Genomic DNA, 19,074 nt, shown 5'->3' with positions numbered 1-19,074 from the left:
ACCAACAAATTGTAGCTTCCAAAAGCTGTTGTCGAACTCTGACCCAGTTAGTCACGTGTCCTAAGATAAGTGATCATATAATCGTTCGTTCTGCAAGATATTCCTAGACACAAGACATGGAATGTAATCAATCTCTTCGTCCAGAATCTATGTTTCCTGATTTCTGATTTGCTATGATATAGGGCTTCTAATTGAACACAATAATTTAGTTCTGGCTGGGCCTAGACATAATTCAACACCAAATCATCGAGGGGCCCACATATATCGCTTTTCCCGTTAGAATGTTTTGTCTTAAACTGAAACTTTTCTATGGTTGCTTTAAGACTCAAAGCAAATATTAATTGTTGTTTGTTATCATACGTTTGACGAACAAACATATCATCATTTGTACCTAAACTGTGAAATGGTTCAGGTTCAACAATAGGATCAGGACAATCAGGTATGAGAGGCATATCGTAAAAGATGTATGAAGCTTTTTTCAGTGTGTGAACTCATCTTCTAACCAACCTTGATTTGACTCTTCATCGTCTAACAAAGTTTTGTCACATAGTCTTCCAAACTCATATAAATTTTCTTCTTCCACTGTATTCACTGCCACAGTTTCTTCTTGTGGACACTCTTCAACATTATCAGATACAATGTTTTCAACATTGTAGGGTACAATCTTGTCAACAGCTTCTGTTTGTTTGACCATTCCCTCAAATACCTCCAAATACAAATGCACAATCTCCTTCGTTTTAGAAATTCCATTTATGAGTTGATGAACATCTGCTTCTTCTACAATATTCATAACATACTCATGAACCGGATGTTGAAATGACAATGATATATTACTATTGAACGCATTAGCTTTACTTTGACCAAATCAAACAATATTCGACGGTCAAAATTTGGCGGAAGCAGTAAACCTAAGTTTGACAACTTTGCTCTAACGTATGTGTTAATCTCATTACTGATCTGCCAAAAACTCCCGTACATAAAATAACAAAACTTATATTTTCTTTGAAAACAAATTTCTAATACTAAAACCGATCTAATATTGCAAATGAATCTAAAAATGAAAAAACCGTTTATATCACAAAAATTGTCGCTAAAAGTATTGCAATCACCCATTCCGCAGAGACTTTAAGGTCTTCGCGGAGCACCGAGTCACCTCCTCTGCAGAGGTTTTAATCACCATCCAAACGAATTCCTCCGCAGAAGACTTAATGTCTCCGCGAAGATATCTATACAGACTACTATTACTTTAATAAAAAATTACAAAACTTAACATATCCGGAGGATTCATGATTCGGCGGAGGTCCGCAGGGGATCCACCGCCGGAACATATGTGTATATTAATTACTTCAAATAAAAACATATTTTGCCAGATAAAAATATGCATTTGCCAAGCGCCGTTTTACTGTTTTCCACTTTTGTGCCAGTTTAAAAACCCTCCAAACTCACGCCATTGGATCACCGATTGTCATATCTCTCTCTCTCTATCTCTCTCTCCTGATGACAAACCCCGTTGTCGAGTCATCGGAGGAAGAAGCGCTGTGCAGGTCCTACCCATACGCTGCCCTATACTTCGTCCAAAGTCCCACCACCACCGTCTCCCACTACAACCACGATGTAATCTCATTCCATTCACCAGCCACCCAACGCCGACTCACCCTCTCTCATTACTCCTCATCCCGAGGATCCACCAACTCTTTTTTGCATGACAAGAAGATCCCTTATGGTCCTCAAGAAAGCCCCGACCACGATGCTGTAGAGAGGGTGGTGGTAAAAATGGGAGAAAAGTGCTCTGTTTTCGTTGGTGGTGACAATGTACATGGTGCTGGTGCTCGTGGCTGCAATGGGGAGGAAAGTGAGGAGGAATTACAGAAGGGTTTTGGAAAGAAGATGTGGGATCTTGTATCTTTTTCACACTCTGATTCATGTGTATGGATATTGTTTCAGATAAGCTTGAGGGTTATAGTGAGCTTTGGAGTTGCTTTACTTTTCTTCTATCTCATTACTAAGCCTCCTCCTCCCGATATCTCTGTTAAGGTAATTTTCTTTCTTTGGAGTTCCTTTTTTTTTTTTTTTTTTTTTTTTTTTTTTTTTTTTTTTAAGTTAATATTCATGAAACAGTTCAAGCCTTACGTTCACATTAATGAAATTTCAAGGATTGAAATCATTGTCGCTGTTTTTGAAAAATATATCCTTGCTATTTGTTATTGCGGTTTGCACTAGCCAGCATGAAATGTAAATCGAAAAACAACAAAATTCAAAGAAATATACTTCGCTTTAATTTGAACTCAAAATTCGGCTACATTTCGCTTCTTCAAAATTTTAAGGTAATTTCTATATTTACAGTCAATGTAGTGTACAAGTGTAATAGTGTTTGTCCATCTTTGATGTGACCATGTATGTGAATGAATAATACTTCTAACACACAACCTTTTTTTAAATAGATAATTTTAAAATAAACTTTTGAAAAATATAAATGAATGATTAAAAAAACAAAATAAACGGTATTTAAATTTCAATTTAATTCGGTCATCAAACTCAACGAGAATTTTGAGAAAAAATCTGTAATTAATCTTTCTACGAATAGCAGATTCATATAAATCTTATGTGAACGGTATTGTACTCGAGTTTTAATTTAAATGAACAACTATTTGTTATGATTTAGCATTTTTTTTTGAATTTCTATATTTTTTAATTTTGATAGTACGTATTGATAAATTTTATACTCAATTTATATTCTTAATTATATTAAACACACGTTTTCGAAATTTAAGTACATTATTTTATTAATTCCAGTTATCAAGAAATAGAAAAATCAAAACTTGAAGTTGTTAGTATATTCAGTTATTCACATGCCTATAATTAAACGAATTTACGAAGCCTGTATTAAAAGTGAGCTTTTCCGTTATTTTACTTTTTTAGATGGTTTTTCCTTTAACAAGTTGATAATGTCTACGATAATGAATAGGCATGCATGTGGTAAGCTTTAAAATGCATGATTACCCCCAATTTGTTTAAAATGACAAGCAGCATGGGTCGGTATCTTTATTTTGTAATGATGGAATAAAAAATTATTTACACCAAGTGGTATTACATATTAATTGCGAAAAGCCCTTCTTCTGTAGGAAGAAGTTTGATTGTGATCATAAACTACAAAACTTCCCATATACAAACAATCATCCCTTTATGAAAACTAAATGGATTCGATTTATGATTTGAGTGTTTGTATGATTGTAGGTAGGAATAGTGAACGAATTTCAGCTAGGGGAAGGGGTAGATAACACTGGCGTTACTACCAAATTCCTCACGTACAATTGCTCAATAAATCTACTAGTAAACATCAAGTCTAGCCTGTATGGTCTTCACATTCATCCCGAGCTTTTAACTTTGTCGTTCAACAATATTCCTATTGTAACCTCATCGGTAAGCTTTCTACTTGACCCATCACTAAAACCCAAACGTTCAATGTTGATCCATAAAAATATTAACTTATCGAATACGTCTGAATTATTAAGAAAAGACTAGGAAAAAAATTGAGGTGGCAATATAAATAGAAAATTAATAGATTTATAACAAAAGACAATGTAAAAAGGGAAAGTCACAACCTCTGTATGTCCCACGTACGCCAAATCACCCACATACAGCCTAGCATGTATGAATAAATCACATGTCACTAGCAATATATTGACGCATAAAGTTTAAACCTTTGGGGTTTTCTTTATGAAATTTTGCAGTTAATTGTTAGGTTCCCATTTTCGGGGAAATTTTTTTAATTAGATCACCCGGAAAGACAATGTTGGTAATTAGGGCATCTCAATGGTTATTTATTTTCCACGTATAACTTTTATTTATCAAAATCTTATTTCACAAACATTTTCTAATCGTTAACGTTTTCAAACGTTTTTTCTAAAAATTATCTACGTTATTCTAATATATCGTAAATGTTATAAAAAGTCTTTCATGTACTTTGTCGCTTTTTTAAGCATTAATCTTTTTTTAAGTAAATTTAGTTCACCTTAGCATTTAAATAAGGGATTTTCTAATATGTGCTCTAACGACACATATTAATTAATCATAATTATTATCATAATTAAATATTAAACATATTAATTATAAGAAATATTACCATAATTAAATATAAAATTCATTAATAATCTTCATAATTAATGCATTTTAAATTTAATTATGGTAATACTTATGATTAATTAATACTTCTTATATGTGCCCTTAGGGCACATATTAGAAAATCCCTTTAAATAAAAGAAAAACTGTAATATTTAAATATTACGAGATAATAATGTTTTTTTTAATATTTGATATCTATGTTTTATTTAAAATTGAAAAATAACCTTTTGAATGAAACAAATTTTTAGTTTGTATATTAATAAAAAATAATAAAATTTCAATACTTAAATATAAATAAGGTAAATTGATTTATTACTAAATGTAAGAATCATTACAAAACTTGTACGGTGATTAAAAGGTTCGGGTTTAGTATGTGGTTAATGTGACATTAAAAAACGTTTTTTATCTCTACTGGTAAAAATATTTTTCAATTTGTAAAAAGTTTTAGAAAAAGATAATCTTAAAAATACCATCATAAGGTAAATATTTTTCAATTTGTAAAAAGTTTTAGAAAAAGAAAATCTTAAAAATACCATCATAAGGTAAATATGTACATCTATAATGTATTATAGAAAATTTTGAAATAGCTACGATTTTGATTTCGTAAGAAAATTTTGTGCCATTAATATAGCTACAAATTTGGATTTCGTAGCAACAAGCGCTATAGACTATCCTTCTTAATAAATCAAGTTTTTTTTTTGTCACATGTCATCTTCTCCTTCATTTGAACACATGTCATTTCCTAGAATTTTTGAATTTTTTATTTTGCACTTGTCATTTTATTGTATTTTTCATTTTATGAAATTAAAATTTCACATTTAATATGTAAGGTAATATATATGTATGGTATTTATTATAAATGATTTATATATGTAATGTATTCAATGTATTAAAGTCTCATTAATTTTAATAATTTTTATTTTTCTTATAAATTCAAAATGTTCAAATTGTTAAAATTTCATAATTAATTGTTTTAAATAAACTCATCTCACACCTAATCCTTTATATAGCATAATAAGCATAATAGCTATGAATTTTAAATCCATAGTAACCTTTTATAGATATTCATATTTTTGCTATAGTGATCATGTGATGTACAAGTTTGACTTTTCAAAACTAAAAAATATTCAAAGAAAGTTTAACCCAAATTTAGAGTGTTGATAGTAGGAAAGTGATAAAGAAATTAACCAAACGATGCTTAATTTATTGGGTTTGGGTTATTTAGTTAATTCGGTTGGTTAGCCGAATAAAATTACTTTATTTGATTTGATTTTGGTTAAATTTTTATTAATTTGGTTAATAACCTATTAAATTAATATATGTTTTTATAGTTCATATCTATAAATTAAAATTTTTATTTAAATTGATGGATTATTTATTAAAAAAATATATTTTGATAACTCATTATTTAATTATGAAGCATTATAAATTTATAATTGTGTTGATATTTTATTAAACATCAATAGCTAATTAGTCAATTGTCAATTAACATTTGGTTATTTCTTTGGTCTCCATATTTTCGAATAAAGCTATATTAATTAACTTTTACAACTTTTATGACTACATCATCAACACTTCAAGATAACATATTGTGAAAAACTAAATATAATATGTTATGTATTAATGTATTTTTTTCATTTGGTAAATGTCTAGTATGTTCCTTTTTTGTTATTTTTTAAAATGTGAAATTTTATTCGGTTTAACCGTAAAATCGAACATAATCAATGGTAACCGAATTAACCCAAAACGATTAAACCGAACTTATTTGGTTTGGTTGTGGTTGTTTTAAGATGTAAAAAAAAATTAAAAAACCAAACTGGTTAAACCGGAAACGGAAATTAAGAAAAAAAAATTTGTATACTTAAAATATTATATATATATATATATATATATATATATATATATATATATATATATATATATATATATTCTGTAAATGTTATTAATAATTTATGTGATACTAAGATAGATCTTGTTTAAAAGAAATTGTTGGATCTTATAAAAATACTACAAAGTAACAAATTGTTTATAATGTTTACCAATTTTTGTTAATTAATAGATAGTAAAATTATGAAGAAAAAAAAGAGGAACAAACGGATTAATTTGTATGACATTGTTGATAATGAAAAAAAATAGTGGTTATGATCTATATGATGTTTAAAGTAATTCCACCTATTTAATAAACATTTTTTAAATAAATTAGAAGAAAACAAATACAAATTTATATGGATCCAAACATTATAAGTTACTTCATACAAAAAAAGTTAAACAAGTTAACAACCTTTTAAATAATCAATCTCCAACATTTTTAATTGGATGTTTAAGATACTTAATTAAATGGGTTATATGTTTACCTAATCGGCGTTGTTATACATACACCCTAATTTTTGAATTTGTTATACATAAACCCTAATTTTTGAATTTTTTCTATCCATGTTTTTTTTTCTAACCCATTTTAATTGATGTATTTTATCATTTTTTTTTGTTTTTTGTTGCCTAATTTTGTATTATTATTATTATTATTATTATTATTATTATTATTATCATTTTGAATAAATTGATTTGATTAGATGTTTTGAATTTTAACTTTAACTTTTTCTTTCATTCGAACTATAATTGTTTATTTTTGTCGTCCAACACTTTGTATTAAAAAAATTTATAAACATTTATATCTATGTTTGTGTGTGGGTTTTATTTAAAGGCTATGAAAATCGTAATAAAATAATAACAATAAATAGTCTAAACGAAAAAAAAATAACACATAGACAGTCTAAGTAAAAAAATAACACAAAGATAATTTAAACAAAAAATAATAATAATAGTATGTATTTATTAAAAATATTAAAAACAAAAAAATAAGAAAATAGACGATTAAAAAAAAACAACAGAAAGACATAAAAAAAAAAAAAGACAAACAAAATTAAGAAATAGAAATAGAAAGGGAAATTAGGGGTGCATACGAAAAACATCTTACCTATATAAAATAAAAAAAAATAAAAAAAAATGATAGAAAAAAAAGTAGAAAGGAAAATTAGGTGTGCATACAAAAAAACATTACTTATATAAAAGAGAATCAAAATGCTTAACATATTTAAATAAATTTGTTAATTTAGTACATATAACATTTAAGATGTTTAATATATTTAATTAAATTTGTTTATTTAGTCTATATGTTTACTTAAATACGGGTTGCTAATCCTTTACTGACATTTTATATTTGATAATATATATATATATATATATATATATATATATATATATATATATATATATATATATATATATATATATATATATATATATATATATATATATATATATATATATCTTTGTGCTTACTTATCTTCTATTCCTTCATTTTATATATATATATATATATATATATATATATATATATATATATATATATATATATATATATATATATATATTATCATGTATTCTTGTATTCCTATAAAACAATTAAGAGTAAATTACACGAATTGTCCCACATATAGGTGTCAAAAGACACTTTTAGTGCTTATTTTCAAAAATTAATTCGGATTATCCCTCGTTTAGTTAAAATTTACACGTTTCATCCCTTGTTAGCTTAGTATTGCACGCTTCATCCCTTGCGAGACATGAAATGACTATAATGCCCTTTTCAATTTATTTTGGATTTATTTTTTTATATTTCTGATTACTTTTAATTAATAAAAAATCATTTAATTAAAATTGTAGGTCTACCTAACAATTTAAAACATTAAACCTAATATATATATATATATATATATATATATATATATATATATATATATATATATATATATATATATATATATATATTGCTTGAGAACACTTAAACACAACAGCCGGAAAATTGCACCACCATTGGAAAATGGAATACCACCAAAAACCCTCTTGATTACCATCCATAAATGTAACACAAAACACTATAATGGAAATCATTAATAGACTGAGCACTTAGGCATGACCTACTCATCCCTTTTTAAATTCATCAACTCCGATGATGAATCAGGTCGTCTTCTTCTACCCATAACTAGTAGCTACAAGAGTACCATAACAATAATCCCATCAAACGACATCTCTTCCACCTCCTTCGTTCTTGATCCACCCTCTACTACTGATGACAAACCCCTTATCGGAAGAGGGTTCTCGGTAGGCTATGGTCGTTGTTTATCAAGATTTGCTATCTCCATATTTCTCTGGTCGATTCTCAACATTGTATCAATCCATGTAATTATTCGGCATCTGCAGGGCCGGTCCAAGCCGATTTGGGGGCCGAGGAAAATAATAAAACGAGGCCCTTTAAATTTAAAAAAAATTAGTATTTTTATAAACATCAAGATATTTTATATATTAAAAGGCTAACATATACTTAGGAAATACAAAGACAATAAAATGAGAATGTTTTCTGTACAGTGTAGGTAAACTATTTGAGAAAACATTAAATATCTTCGGATGTCAATAAACTTTAGGCTGTAAAATCCAATCGTCAAGGTATTGTAAAGAACAATTTAAGCAAAAATAGCCTCAATTGCACATGTGCATATCATAAAACACACCAGATATTATCTTACACTTACAAGTTCAGTTTAGCTATTTTGAGCTCCTGAACAAGAAATAAGGTGAGATAGAAAACTATTCTTAAACTTCCATCATTACTAGGATCCAAATTTTGAGCCATAACTACAATCTAAGATATCACTCAACTAGAATTACTATAAAAACATCAAACAAACAGTCAAAAGTTTAACTCTAGATTGTATAATTCTCCTAGGCATTTTATCAAACATTCGATGGCTATACCCATTAAAGGGAAAACATGTACACTAATTCACATAACAAGCTTCAAGATGTCATTCTATCTTTCCTCCAGAGTGCTTATTTATCTCTCATTTTTCCTATTCGAGTACCTCTCCTATGTACAATTTTCAATACCTGAAAATTAACTTGATATTATGTATTGATATTCAATTTCTATACAACCAGGTGAACAAAGAAAAGCACATAAACAAAATAGAGCTTTAACAGTTAAACCCAATAGAACCTACAGACTACAACTCTTTGTAAACAAATCCATCTTAAGTAAACAAAAATCAAAACTAGGTTTACATAATAAAAAACTAACAAAAATACCATCAATATCATTGCTGAAGGAAGGATCAAACAAGATGGAATGTTAATTGAGGATTTAAGGAGTTTGATTAAACTTGTTAAATCTTGATTCATGAAGGATGGTGTATGAACGAAGAATCGACAGTGTAGTGAAAACAAAATAAGTTGATCGTGAATATGTAAAAGCATAACTCATGGTTATTGAAAACCGAGAATTATGTTTGAAAATCGGGAGAACGTGAATATGTTATTGAAAACTGAGAAGTCACTAAAACCTTCAAAAACTATGTAAAAAACATTAAAACTAGGTTCAAACTAAGGTCTTCCACTCTGAAGTTACGCATGCCTCAACCATCTCAACTAAATATGTCTTAGATATTTTTGCTACATAGTAATTTTATAAATGCTAAAACTATATGTATAAATATTAACCATGACTCGTACGGGCCCTGATATTCGGCGAGGCTCGGGGCGGTCGCCCAGCTTTCCATCCCTCTAGGGCCGACCCTGGGTATCTACAAGATCTGGTATCGACCCAACTCTTATTAATGTTTTCGCCACCTCGGAAAATCACCATCGTATTATTCAGTTTCAAACCTTCACCTTCATCATCTCAAATCTTGTCACCGTTGCTGCCTAGGGTTTTAGTATCATTTACTTCCATTCATAGGATCTGATATGATGGGAAATGCAAACACCATCATCACCAGTAATCATTTAGATCTGAAAGTGGGTTCCAGATCTACGTGTGCAGGTGTTTGGTTTCTCTATACCTCGACAGATGTAACACCCAAAATTTCAAATAATTTTTCACATTTAAAAACACACTTTTATTCATAATTTTTATAAAAATATCAATGTATCACATAATCAATTCATAACATCACATCCCAAGATCAAATATGTAAAAGCTCCTCAAGTGTGTACTGATCAAGCCGGCGCCTTCCCGCGATCCTCACTGTTGTAATCATAAATGCTTAGTGAGTTCCCCAAAATACCACATGCAAACACATATTAGCCACTCGAGGTTATAACTCTGTTTGACCCTCTGGTCAATGTGTCTCAGTGGGACCTTCCGGTCCCATACCTCTGATGGGCCCTCTGGCCCTAACTCTGTGGACCTTACGGTCCAAACTCTGTAAACTCTGTAATATACATAGCATAAAGCACATAGAAATCTCATCATGCAAAAACATACAAATACTCTATCACATAACTCTAATGACCACTCTAGATAAAGTATAATGAGAAGACTCACCTCGGGTAACTCAGTAATATCGAACTCTGTAAAATCTGGTCTAGCCTCCGCCTAATCATATGAAATAAACACTCTAAATCAATACATCTCTCAAGGCTAGACTATTCCCTCTCTTAGTACTCTTAGAAGGGTAAAAGACCATTTTACCCCTCTCATAGCTCCAAGACCCTAAATTTGACCAAACCTTAAAAGTCAACTCTCCGGTTACGCTGTGCGTACCAAACATGTACGCTAGGCGTACCCGGTGTCTTCATAGAAACGGGGTACGCGACGCCTTACACCGCGCTTACTAAGACTACACCCCATGTAACTCCCAGTTTCAAACTCTAAGCTTTTGGGGTCTTAAACACTTAAGACCCACGTCCAACTTCTAGATCTGACCATTTCTAAGCCTCTTAATCCATAAAGTTGGTGACTTTAAGCCTTTGCATGGCTGGACAAGTCACTATCACCCATAATATTCCATTTCCCAACTCTAGAGAGCTCATAACTCAAGCATGACCTCATATCAACGACCAAGATGGAAACTTTATGGATCTATAACACAAATACCATTGAAATGGGACAGATCTAGGTCCATGGAGCACATTACACTCATAAAGTCTTCACCTTTGGGACTTTTAACCCTACAAATGGTCCATGCAACATCAAACCAAATAAAGAGGAAAGTTTTGAACTTTATACCTCTAGATGAAGCTCCTTTCTCTGAAGATCTCAGATCCAACCTTGCATTTCAAGCCCTGGCCTCCACAAGCTCTTCTCCTTCTTCTTCACTAACACACCAAAACACTTTTAGCTACAAAACACACACACTCAAGCTATGGACGATGGAAGCCTCTCTCTTAGGGTTTCACTCTCTAATATGGAGGCTGAGAAATGAGCCCTAGTATCCTTTATATAGTGCACAAGCCAAACATTTAGGGTTTGCATCTGGACCCATTGCGCCCAGCGTAACCCTGGGTACGCCCAGTGTACCCAGGCGAGTCCGCGTCCAAATTAAGCGCATGAGTACGCGTAACGTACTCCCCAGTACGCCCAACATACTTATTTGCTATAAGAACTCTCTCAAGGGACCAATTTTGAAAACTTGAAAAAATGGAAGGGTTTAATAACTTTACCTGGATTTCGGTATGTTACAACATATCTGGTAGGTTGTGTGCTGCCTAGGGTAGATCTCCTCTATACGAAACCCTAGATATGAAGTGGCGCTCTTCTACATGAGAGAGGGAAATAATGTTAAGGATGCAATGGTTGGAGATGTCGCCGGAGTTTGTGTCGGCTGGCGTGGGTGGTGATGGTGGATAGGAGATGTAGTGAAGAACTAATTTCCTCTTTCTTTTTTTAAAAGGCAATTATAATATTTTTGATAATAAACAAATTAATAAATAACAAATAAATAGAAAGATATCTGAAAAGAAATAGATAAAAGTAAAATGGTCTTTTTATGTTCGGATAGAAGAAACATGTAACTTTTAAACTAACGAGGGACGACCGAGTTAATTTTTGAAAATAGGGACTGAACGTGTCTTTTGGCACCCGCACGAGAGACAGTTCGTGTAATTTACTCAACAATTAAATATATAATCCATTAATTCTCTCTTTAATTTTTTTTGACACTTGTTTTTAATCTAATTAATAAGAAGATTAATAAAAATAAAGTGTAACATGATATGATATTTGATTTCTCTTAATAAATTTGTTTTGTTATTCTAAAAATACTCAAGTAGGTTGGATTAAATTATAACGTCATATCAATAACTCCACCAATATATATATATATATATATATATATATATATATATATATATATATATATATATATATATATATATATATATATATATATATATGGGAAATGTGAATATACCTTTATGTGTATATAAATTTAGGTACTCAAATTTAATATATTATATCGTTTTGAATCATATATATATATATATATATATATATATATATATATATATATATATATATATATATATATATATATATATATATATTGTAGTTGTCCAATGTTCTTATAATTCAACTTCAAACTTGATTGACTGTCTAGATTTTAATAAATTTCATATTTATCTTCCCTTACATAATTTTCATTTTCAACTATAATATATATAGTCTATTAGATGTTTGATAAAAAGATGTAATGTAAGAGGAAAATAATAGTGAAATTTCGAAAATCTTCAAAGTAAATCAAGTTAGGGATTGAAGTTTAAGAACATTATATGAATCTATCAAACAAAACGAAGTATTATGGTGGATTTGGATACTTAAGTTTTATACCCTTAACGGTATATTTATTTTTTCATATATATATATATATATATATATATATATATATATATATATATATATATATATATATATATATATATATATATATATTAACTTACTGAAACACTTAAATTGTATTTGAGTTTTTTTTTTTTTTTTTTTTTTTTTTTTTTGAAGTTCTATTTGGGTTATTAACTTATTTAACAAGTATAATCTTTTGTATTTTATATATGTTCGAATTTAATCGTGTTAATTAAGTTGGAGTCTAACTTGTTTATCTATTTCTTTTTGAACGGAGAATAAATTTTATGGAAAAAAAAGTCTAGCAAGAAATCGAAAACATTATCTAATGGATCATATAATAGGTCATTTTAAAGAGGAGAGAACAATGAAAAATTACCAATGTTGTAAATAACGTAACGCGTGACTTGGTGTTATGTCAAGCCACAAACTTTTTTTAATCGTAGTGAGCCATGTCGTTTGTAAAACGGGACTTAAGGCGACAATTTTGTATTTAATTAATAATTTTATATGTATTTTCTAGTATTATATATATATATATATATATATATATATATATATATATATATATATATATATATATATATATGTGAATTAAGGCGTTATTTTGTCAAAGATTGGCGGCAAGTAGAAATCTTCGAGCAATAGCACGCCATAGCAGAGCCGTAGCGAGCTTTTTAGAACATTGAAAATTACTAATCTGCCCTGTTTTTTATACAAAGGAAAACATTCACCTTAATATCCTCAATTAATGTGCTCATTAATTATCCACATTCAATGGATGCACAAAATTACTATCTCGCCTATATAAATGTTCTTCCAGATGAACACGATGCAAACAAATGACATGTCAATTACGTTTAAGCACCACAATCCAGACATAAGAGATTTAACCCCCACACCCATCTTAGACAAAGCTTCTTTCGAATGTATCATGTTCAAAACAATTCTCCACGAAAAAAAAAATAACTTTTATCGGTGACCAATTGTTCCAATAATGTATCTAATTATCCTTGGAATACATATTGGATCCATTTATTTTCGTGGTCCTAAAATGTAATGTTGTTAAGATCACCCATTAAACTTTTCAATTGTGACATATCCTCAGCCCTCTTGGTGGTCGTTTCCAGTTTAAATGCCAAACATATGTGTCCCCAGTTTTTTAAAAATCGTCCCCTTTGGATGCCTTTCTTATCATTATCAAGCTTTAGTAACAATGGATATTTGGCGGCAAGCGGACCACATCCGACCAACTCACTTAACTAAGACGTTGAAAGAAAGGTTGGAATTAGAAAAATGGCTTTAAGTGAGCTCAAATCAGTTATCTAGCACCTTAAAGAAGTGGTTCAGACTAAAACAAATACATTTAAATGAGGTCAACTAGCTTATCTAACATATTGGTTATTGTTGAAAAATCTCAACATCTTTTATTAAACATGTTGATTGGTTTAAAATCTTAACTAAACAACCAAACAAATGTAACCTACATGTTCTGAACTATACATACAGGATAATCATGTTTGGCTAAATTTCATTTTCAGGAAACACGGGCACTCTACGCATCAAGTAATGGACCAACGTTTTTCTTGTTATACTTGGGAACAACCAACAAACCTATGTATGGTGCAGGAAGAATTATGCAAGACATTTTGGACTCTGGAAAAGGATTATCATTGGTCGTTCGTATCAAACTTAGGTCAAGATTTCATGTCGTTGGGAAGCTAATTAGTCCTATTTATCGTCATCGGGTAGAGTGCATTTTAATCCTCAATAAGACTCATGATAAACAACATAAATCTTTAATGTTCGATAACCATTGTAATTTATTATGATTCTTAATACTTGTTATATTTCATCCAAATGAAACATGTTTAACACGTGAAAGAATAATTTCAATCAAGCATATGTTGTTAAGTTTTTTTTTTTTGGCAAAGTTGAAATTCTAGAGTCCTATTGATTTTGGTAATAGCATATGGTTACAGTTACACAATCTCAAATTAGCAGATAATTTTAGTATTAGCATTTAGTTATGAACCGACAACCACTTGATAATTTTTCTATTAGCATTTAGGAGGATTTTTCTTATAAACTTTCTACTTATTTAAGATTGTCATATTTATCATATTTAATAAAATTGAAAGAAATTATTACATCTTTTATAAACTAAAAAATGGTAGGAGTACGGATATATATATATATATATATATATATATATATATATATATATATATATATAGAGAGAGAGAGAGAGAGAGAGAGAGTACCCGTTTAACGCAGCATTGCCAAATAATTCCTTCTGGCAAATAGTTTTCATGTAACAATTAGTTTCATTTTCATGTCGAATAGTTTGTTTCAACCACTTAGAGAATTGTTTTGCGCCGAATCGTTTTTTTCAGTTTATAGTTTCTAGCTAGGTACCTGGATGCGGTGGCATAATAGTTTTTTATTAGGTGTCATCTATTTTTTGGTTTTTATTTTATGATTATTAGGTATGGATGTGCATAAAGTGAAAATGAAAAAAAAAAAAATCGAAAATAATGTGCATTGGACGAGACCAATTATTTTTGAACGATACCAATTATTTTTACTTAACATGTTAAACATTATAATATACACTCGGGTACCTGTATAATGCGACAAACGATGGATATGATAGTGCTGGAAAGCTTCTTTTGGGTAGCTATGTTCTCTTTTATGCCTTCAATAACACAAAGACAATAGATAATAGTCGATTGAGGACTTGACATTTAAAGTGAAAAATCAGTCATAAAATATAACAAAAAATATAGAAAACTCGAAGTTGTTGAAGCTCAGAATTGGTACCAAATGTGAACCATGTCCGTTAATGGTATTCGGTCCGATTTCGAGTCTTTATTTTAAAATCTAGTAGTCTTATTCGGTCCGATTTCGGTTCTTAGTTTAACGATCATTCGGTTTTCGGTTCCGGTCCGGTTCAATCCAATTCCAGACCGGTTTACAAATATAAAATTTGCTATTATTTTCAGTTTCAATGTTTTGTTCCAAATAATTATTTAATATAATATTATATTAATATTAGCTCTTAAATAAAATAGACAAATACATCATACTTGAGGCTTTAAAAAACAGTTAGCCTTGATATAAGTTTTTGTAGTTTTTTTTAGGAAAAAAACCTATAATTAAAAAGTTAAATACCATATGTGATGTGCCAAAACTTTAAGCATTTATCTATAAGCATTTCGTTTGACAACAACATTATATTTATCTTTAATAGCATTTGATGTTAATTTATGAACCATATACTCTTTTTACCTTTTTCAACTTTTGAATCATACTTGTACGGTTCTTAAAGAAAATTGTTTACAATAATATTGATCAACCACAATGACAAATAAACAAAATGTGATAATAAGCATAATCATATTATTTGAAACACAAAACACAAATTAGAGACTCTTAATGTGTATTTTCCGTGATCCAACATTCATTAATGAATGGAATATATATATATATATATATATATATATATATATATATATATATATATATATATATATATATATATATATATATATAATGGGCCACATAACTTAAAAGGCCACTTAAGTGCTGCACTCTAAATACAATTAATACACAAACGGGGGTTGGCATCTCAAATGTTCAAGTTGGATTGAAAGTCAAGAAAAAGAGTCGAAGACAAAGTTTTGGTAAATATACCAGCATATTCAGACTTAGAAGGGACATGAAGCATACGAACTTCACCAGTAGCAACCTTATCTAGAACAAAGTGAAGATCTATCTCAATGTGTTTGCTGCGTTGATGTTGAATAGGATTTGAAGACATGTAAACAACACTGTCATTGTCACAGTAGACAAGAGTAACACGATGAGGAGAGTAATGAAGTTCAAGTAATAGGTTATGAATCCAACACGTTCCAGCAACGACATTAGCAACTCCTCTATATTCAGCCTCGACACTAGAGCGAGAAATGGTTTTCTGGCGTTTGGATGACCACGATAGAAGATTATGTCACATAAAGACATAGTAACCTGAGGTAGAAAAATAAGTAACCAAACAACCAACCCACTCAGCATCCGAATATGCAATGAGATCACGTGAGTGAGAGCTAAAAATTTGTAAACCATGGTCAGTTGTCGCACGAACGTAGTGAAGAATACGCTTAAGAGCAATGAAATGAGGCTCATATGGATCATAGATGTAAAGAAAAACCTGCTGAAGAGCATATGTGATGTCAGGTCGGGTAAATGTAAGTGTAACGCCCCAAATTTCAAATACCAAAATAACTTAACATAATCCCAAAACTTCCAAAAATCAATATTCAAATACTAATGTAATTATTAATAATAGTAGCAGAAGCAAATAGAAATTTAATCAAACACTTGGTGCACTACGTCTTCCTCAAAACTTGTCGCCTTCTTCAAGTCTGAACTTTATCCTTTCTATTTCCGCTGCTACTTGCTACGTTATTTCCTAGGTTGCGTGCATTTAAAGATTCTAATGGGTAAGCCTAGGGACTAGTGAGTTCGTGGTTTTCATGCATATTGACGTCAATAAAATAAAAATAATGCAACAACTTATCAATATAATTCTTTTCATTTCTTTCCACCCTTGATGACACATTAGGGATCTACTGTCATTTTCAGGGAACAAGTCCCTCCGTCGGGCACAACAAATATACTTTTGGCTAGATAAACAGAGCGTAAGCTCTCCGCCGCGTACTAACACTATGTACGACGACTAATAATAAGACCGTGTAAATACATCTGTTCCCTATATGTCACCCACCATTTTCACCATTTTATATGAAAAAAAATCACAAAATTTCACACAAATATTCATAGTAATAACAATAGTAACATATAATTGCAAATAAGTTAGAATCAACTTTTCATGCAAGCAACCACAAAATTCACACGAAACTCACCTTGTTGGCGTTTAGGTCTTAACCAAAGTTTGACACACTACAAGCACCCTACATTCCACCAACAAATTTTCCTAAGACAACAATCCTAGAAAAACATCATATGCGATCATTTTGGTTCAACTGTCTACATGTCTCACCCAACCAACTATTAGAAACGATAATTGTTGATTACGATTTTCTTTTGTAGTAACTTTCTTGAACAATTTATGACACTTCCCTTTATAATACTATTATTGAGTAAAAAATTTATGATAAAATATTTTAATTAGCCATCCCAAAATCAAACAAAAAAAATATTTTAATCTTCAAATGCAAAGGTTAAAACTAAAATTGTGTTGAGAATGTGACTTTACGTTAACAAATAAAAAAAACTCAAAGACGATCCCTACAATCATTGTTTTCGATGCAATGAGATAGAACCTTTTCCATTGTTATTTATCAAATTATTAATAGTCTAGGAACTTTTTATGTAACTTCAATTTCCAATTGTGAAAGAAAACGCTTGTAAAATTAAAAAAAAAAAAAAGGTCCGAAGTTCGTCTTCCTTACCCGAAAGAAACTTATCACTTCTGCCATTAATAAACATTTGGGAAGCTTTATTTTTCTGAAAATCGTATAAAATACTTTAATAAAAACCACCATTATTTATTCCACTTCTGTCTAACCATAACCCATAAACAATTATCTAATTCTCACTCCATAACTCACTTTATTAAACAAATTATTGAATAAAAACATTCCTTATAACATTTGTCAAATTTGATACTGATTGGATCGAATTGAGACACTGGGTTGAACCAAAATACGTTTAACACACATATAAATATATCTAAGCAACTAATCAAGCTTAAATTAAGAGTTCATACCTTAATTACAAGAGAAAACTCCAAAAACTCTTCAAGAACTTCCACACTCGATTTCTCCTTCAAATCTCAGACGTTTCTTGCAATTCCAGTGGGGTTTACACTCGATTTTTTGTACTATTTATAATGCCTAAGTCTAAAACCGACGAAACCCTTTCATTTGCTTGTATTTAACTGGCCCAATCAAGGTGACGGTTTTGATCATTAAACTTCATAATTTGTATATAATTAACCCATTAATTGTTAACTAATCCTCTTTCTTTTAAATTGATATAATCAGATTATATATTACATATATTTTTTGACACAAGTTATTACAAACTTCCCCCCTTAGAAAAATTCCGTCCTCAGAATTTTGAATTCAACAAATAACTGAGGGTATTTAGTCTTCATATCTCGCTCGGTTTCCCATGTCACATCCGAACCTTTATGATACTTCCACTGAACTTTCACCAATGGTATCTCAACATTTCTTAACTTTCTGACCTTTCGA

General features: G+C 30.0%; 1 protein-coding gene across 1 annotated transcript; it reads left to right on the top strand.

Moving 5' to 3' along the window:
- The first annotated feature begins 1,467 nt into the window (after positions 1–1,467).
- On the top strand, positions 1,468–14,693 carry LOC145043946 (delta-latroinsectotoxin-Lt1a protein). Its single transcript, XM_078992726.1, has 3 exons — positions 1,468–2,034; positions 3,235–3,420; positions 14,335–14,693. Exons 1-3 carry the CDS (start codon positions 1,498–1,500, stop codon positions 14,623–14,625), a joined length of 1,014 nt encoding a protein of 337 aa, XP_078848852.1. The 5' UTR covers positions 1,468–1,497; the 3' UTR covers positions 14,626–14,693.
- The last annotated feature ends 4,381 nt before the right edge of the window (positions 14,694–19,074 follow it).

This window comes from Lactuca saligna, chromosome 1 (genome assembly GCF_052625555.1).
Source record: "Lactuca saligna cultivar CGN05327 chromosome 1, ASM5262555v1, whole genome shotgun sequence".
Lineage (NCBI taxonomy): Eukaryota > Viridiplantae > Streptophyta > Magnoliopsida > Asterales > Asteraceae > Lactuca > Lactuca saligna.
This window is presented reverse-complemented; position numbering and strand designations above follow the sequence as displayed.

Bases quoted from the DNA above. Each gene is read 5' to 3' on its own strand.
- LOC145043946 (XM_078992726.1), top strand. From the start codon at position 1,498: ATGACAAACCCCGTTGTCGAGTCATCGGAGGAAGAAGCGCTGTGCAGG. The intron at 2,035-3,234 runs GTAATTTTCTTT...GTATGATTGTAG, and splicing joins CTCCCGATATCTCTGTTAAG to GTAGGAATAGTGAACGAATT. The intron at 3,421-14,334 runs GTAAGCTTTCTA...TTTCATTTTCAG, and splicing joins TTCCTATTGTAACCTCATCG to GAAACACGGGCACTCTACGC.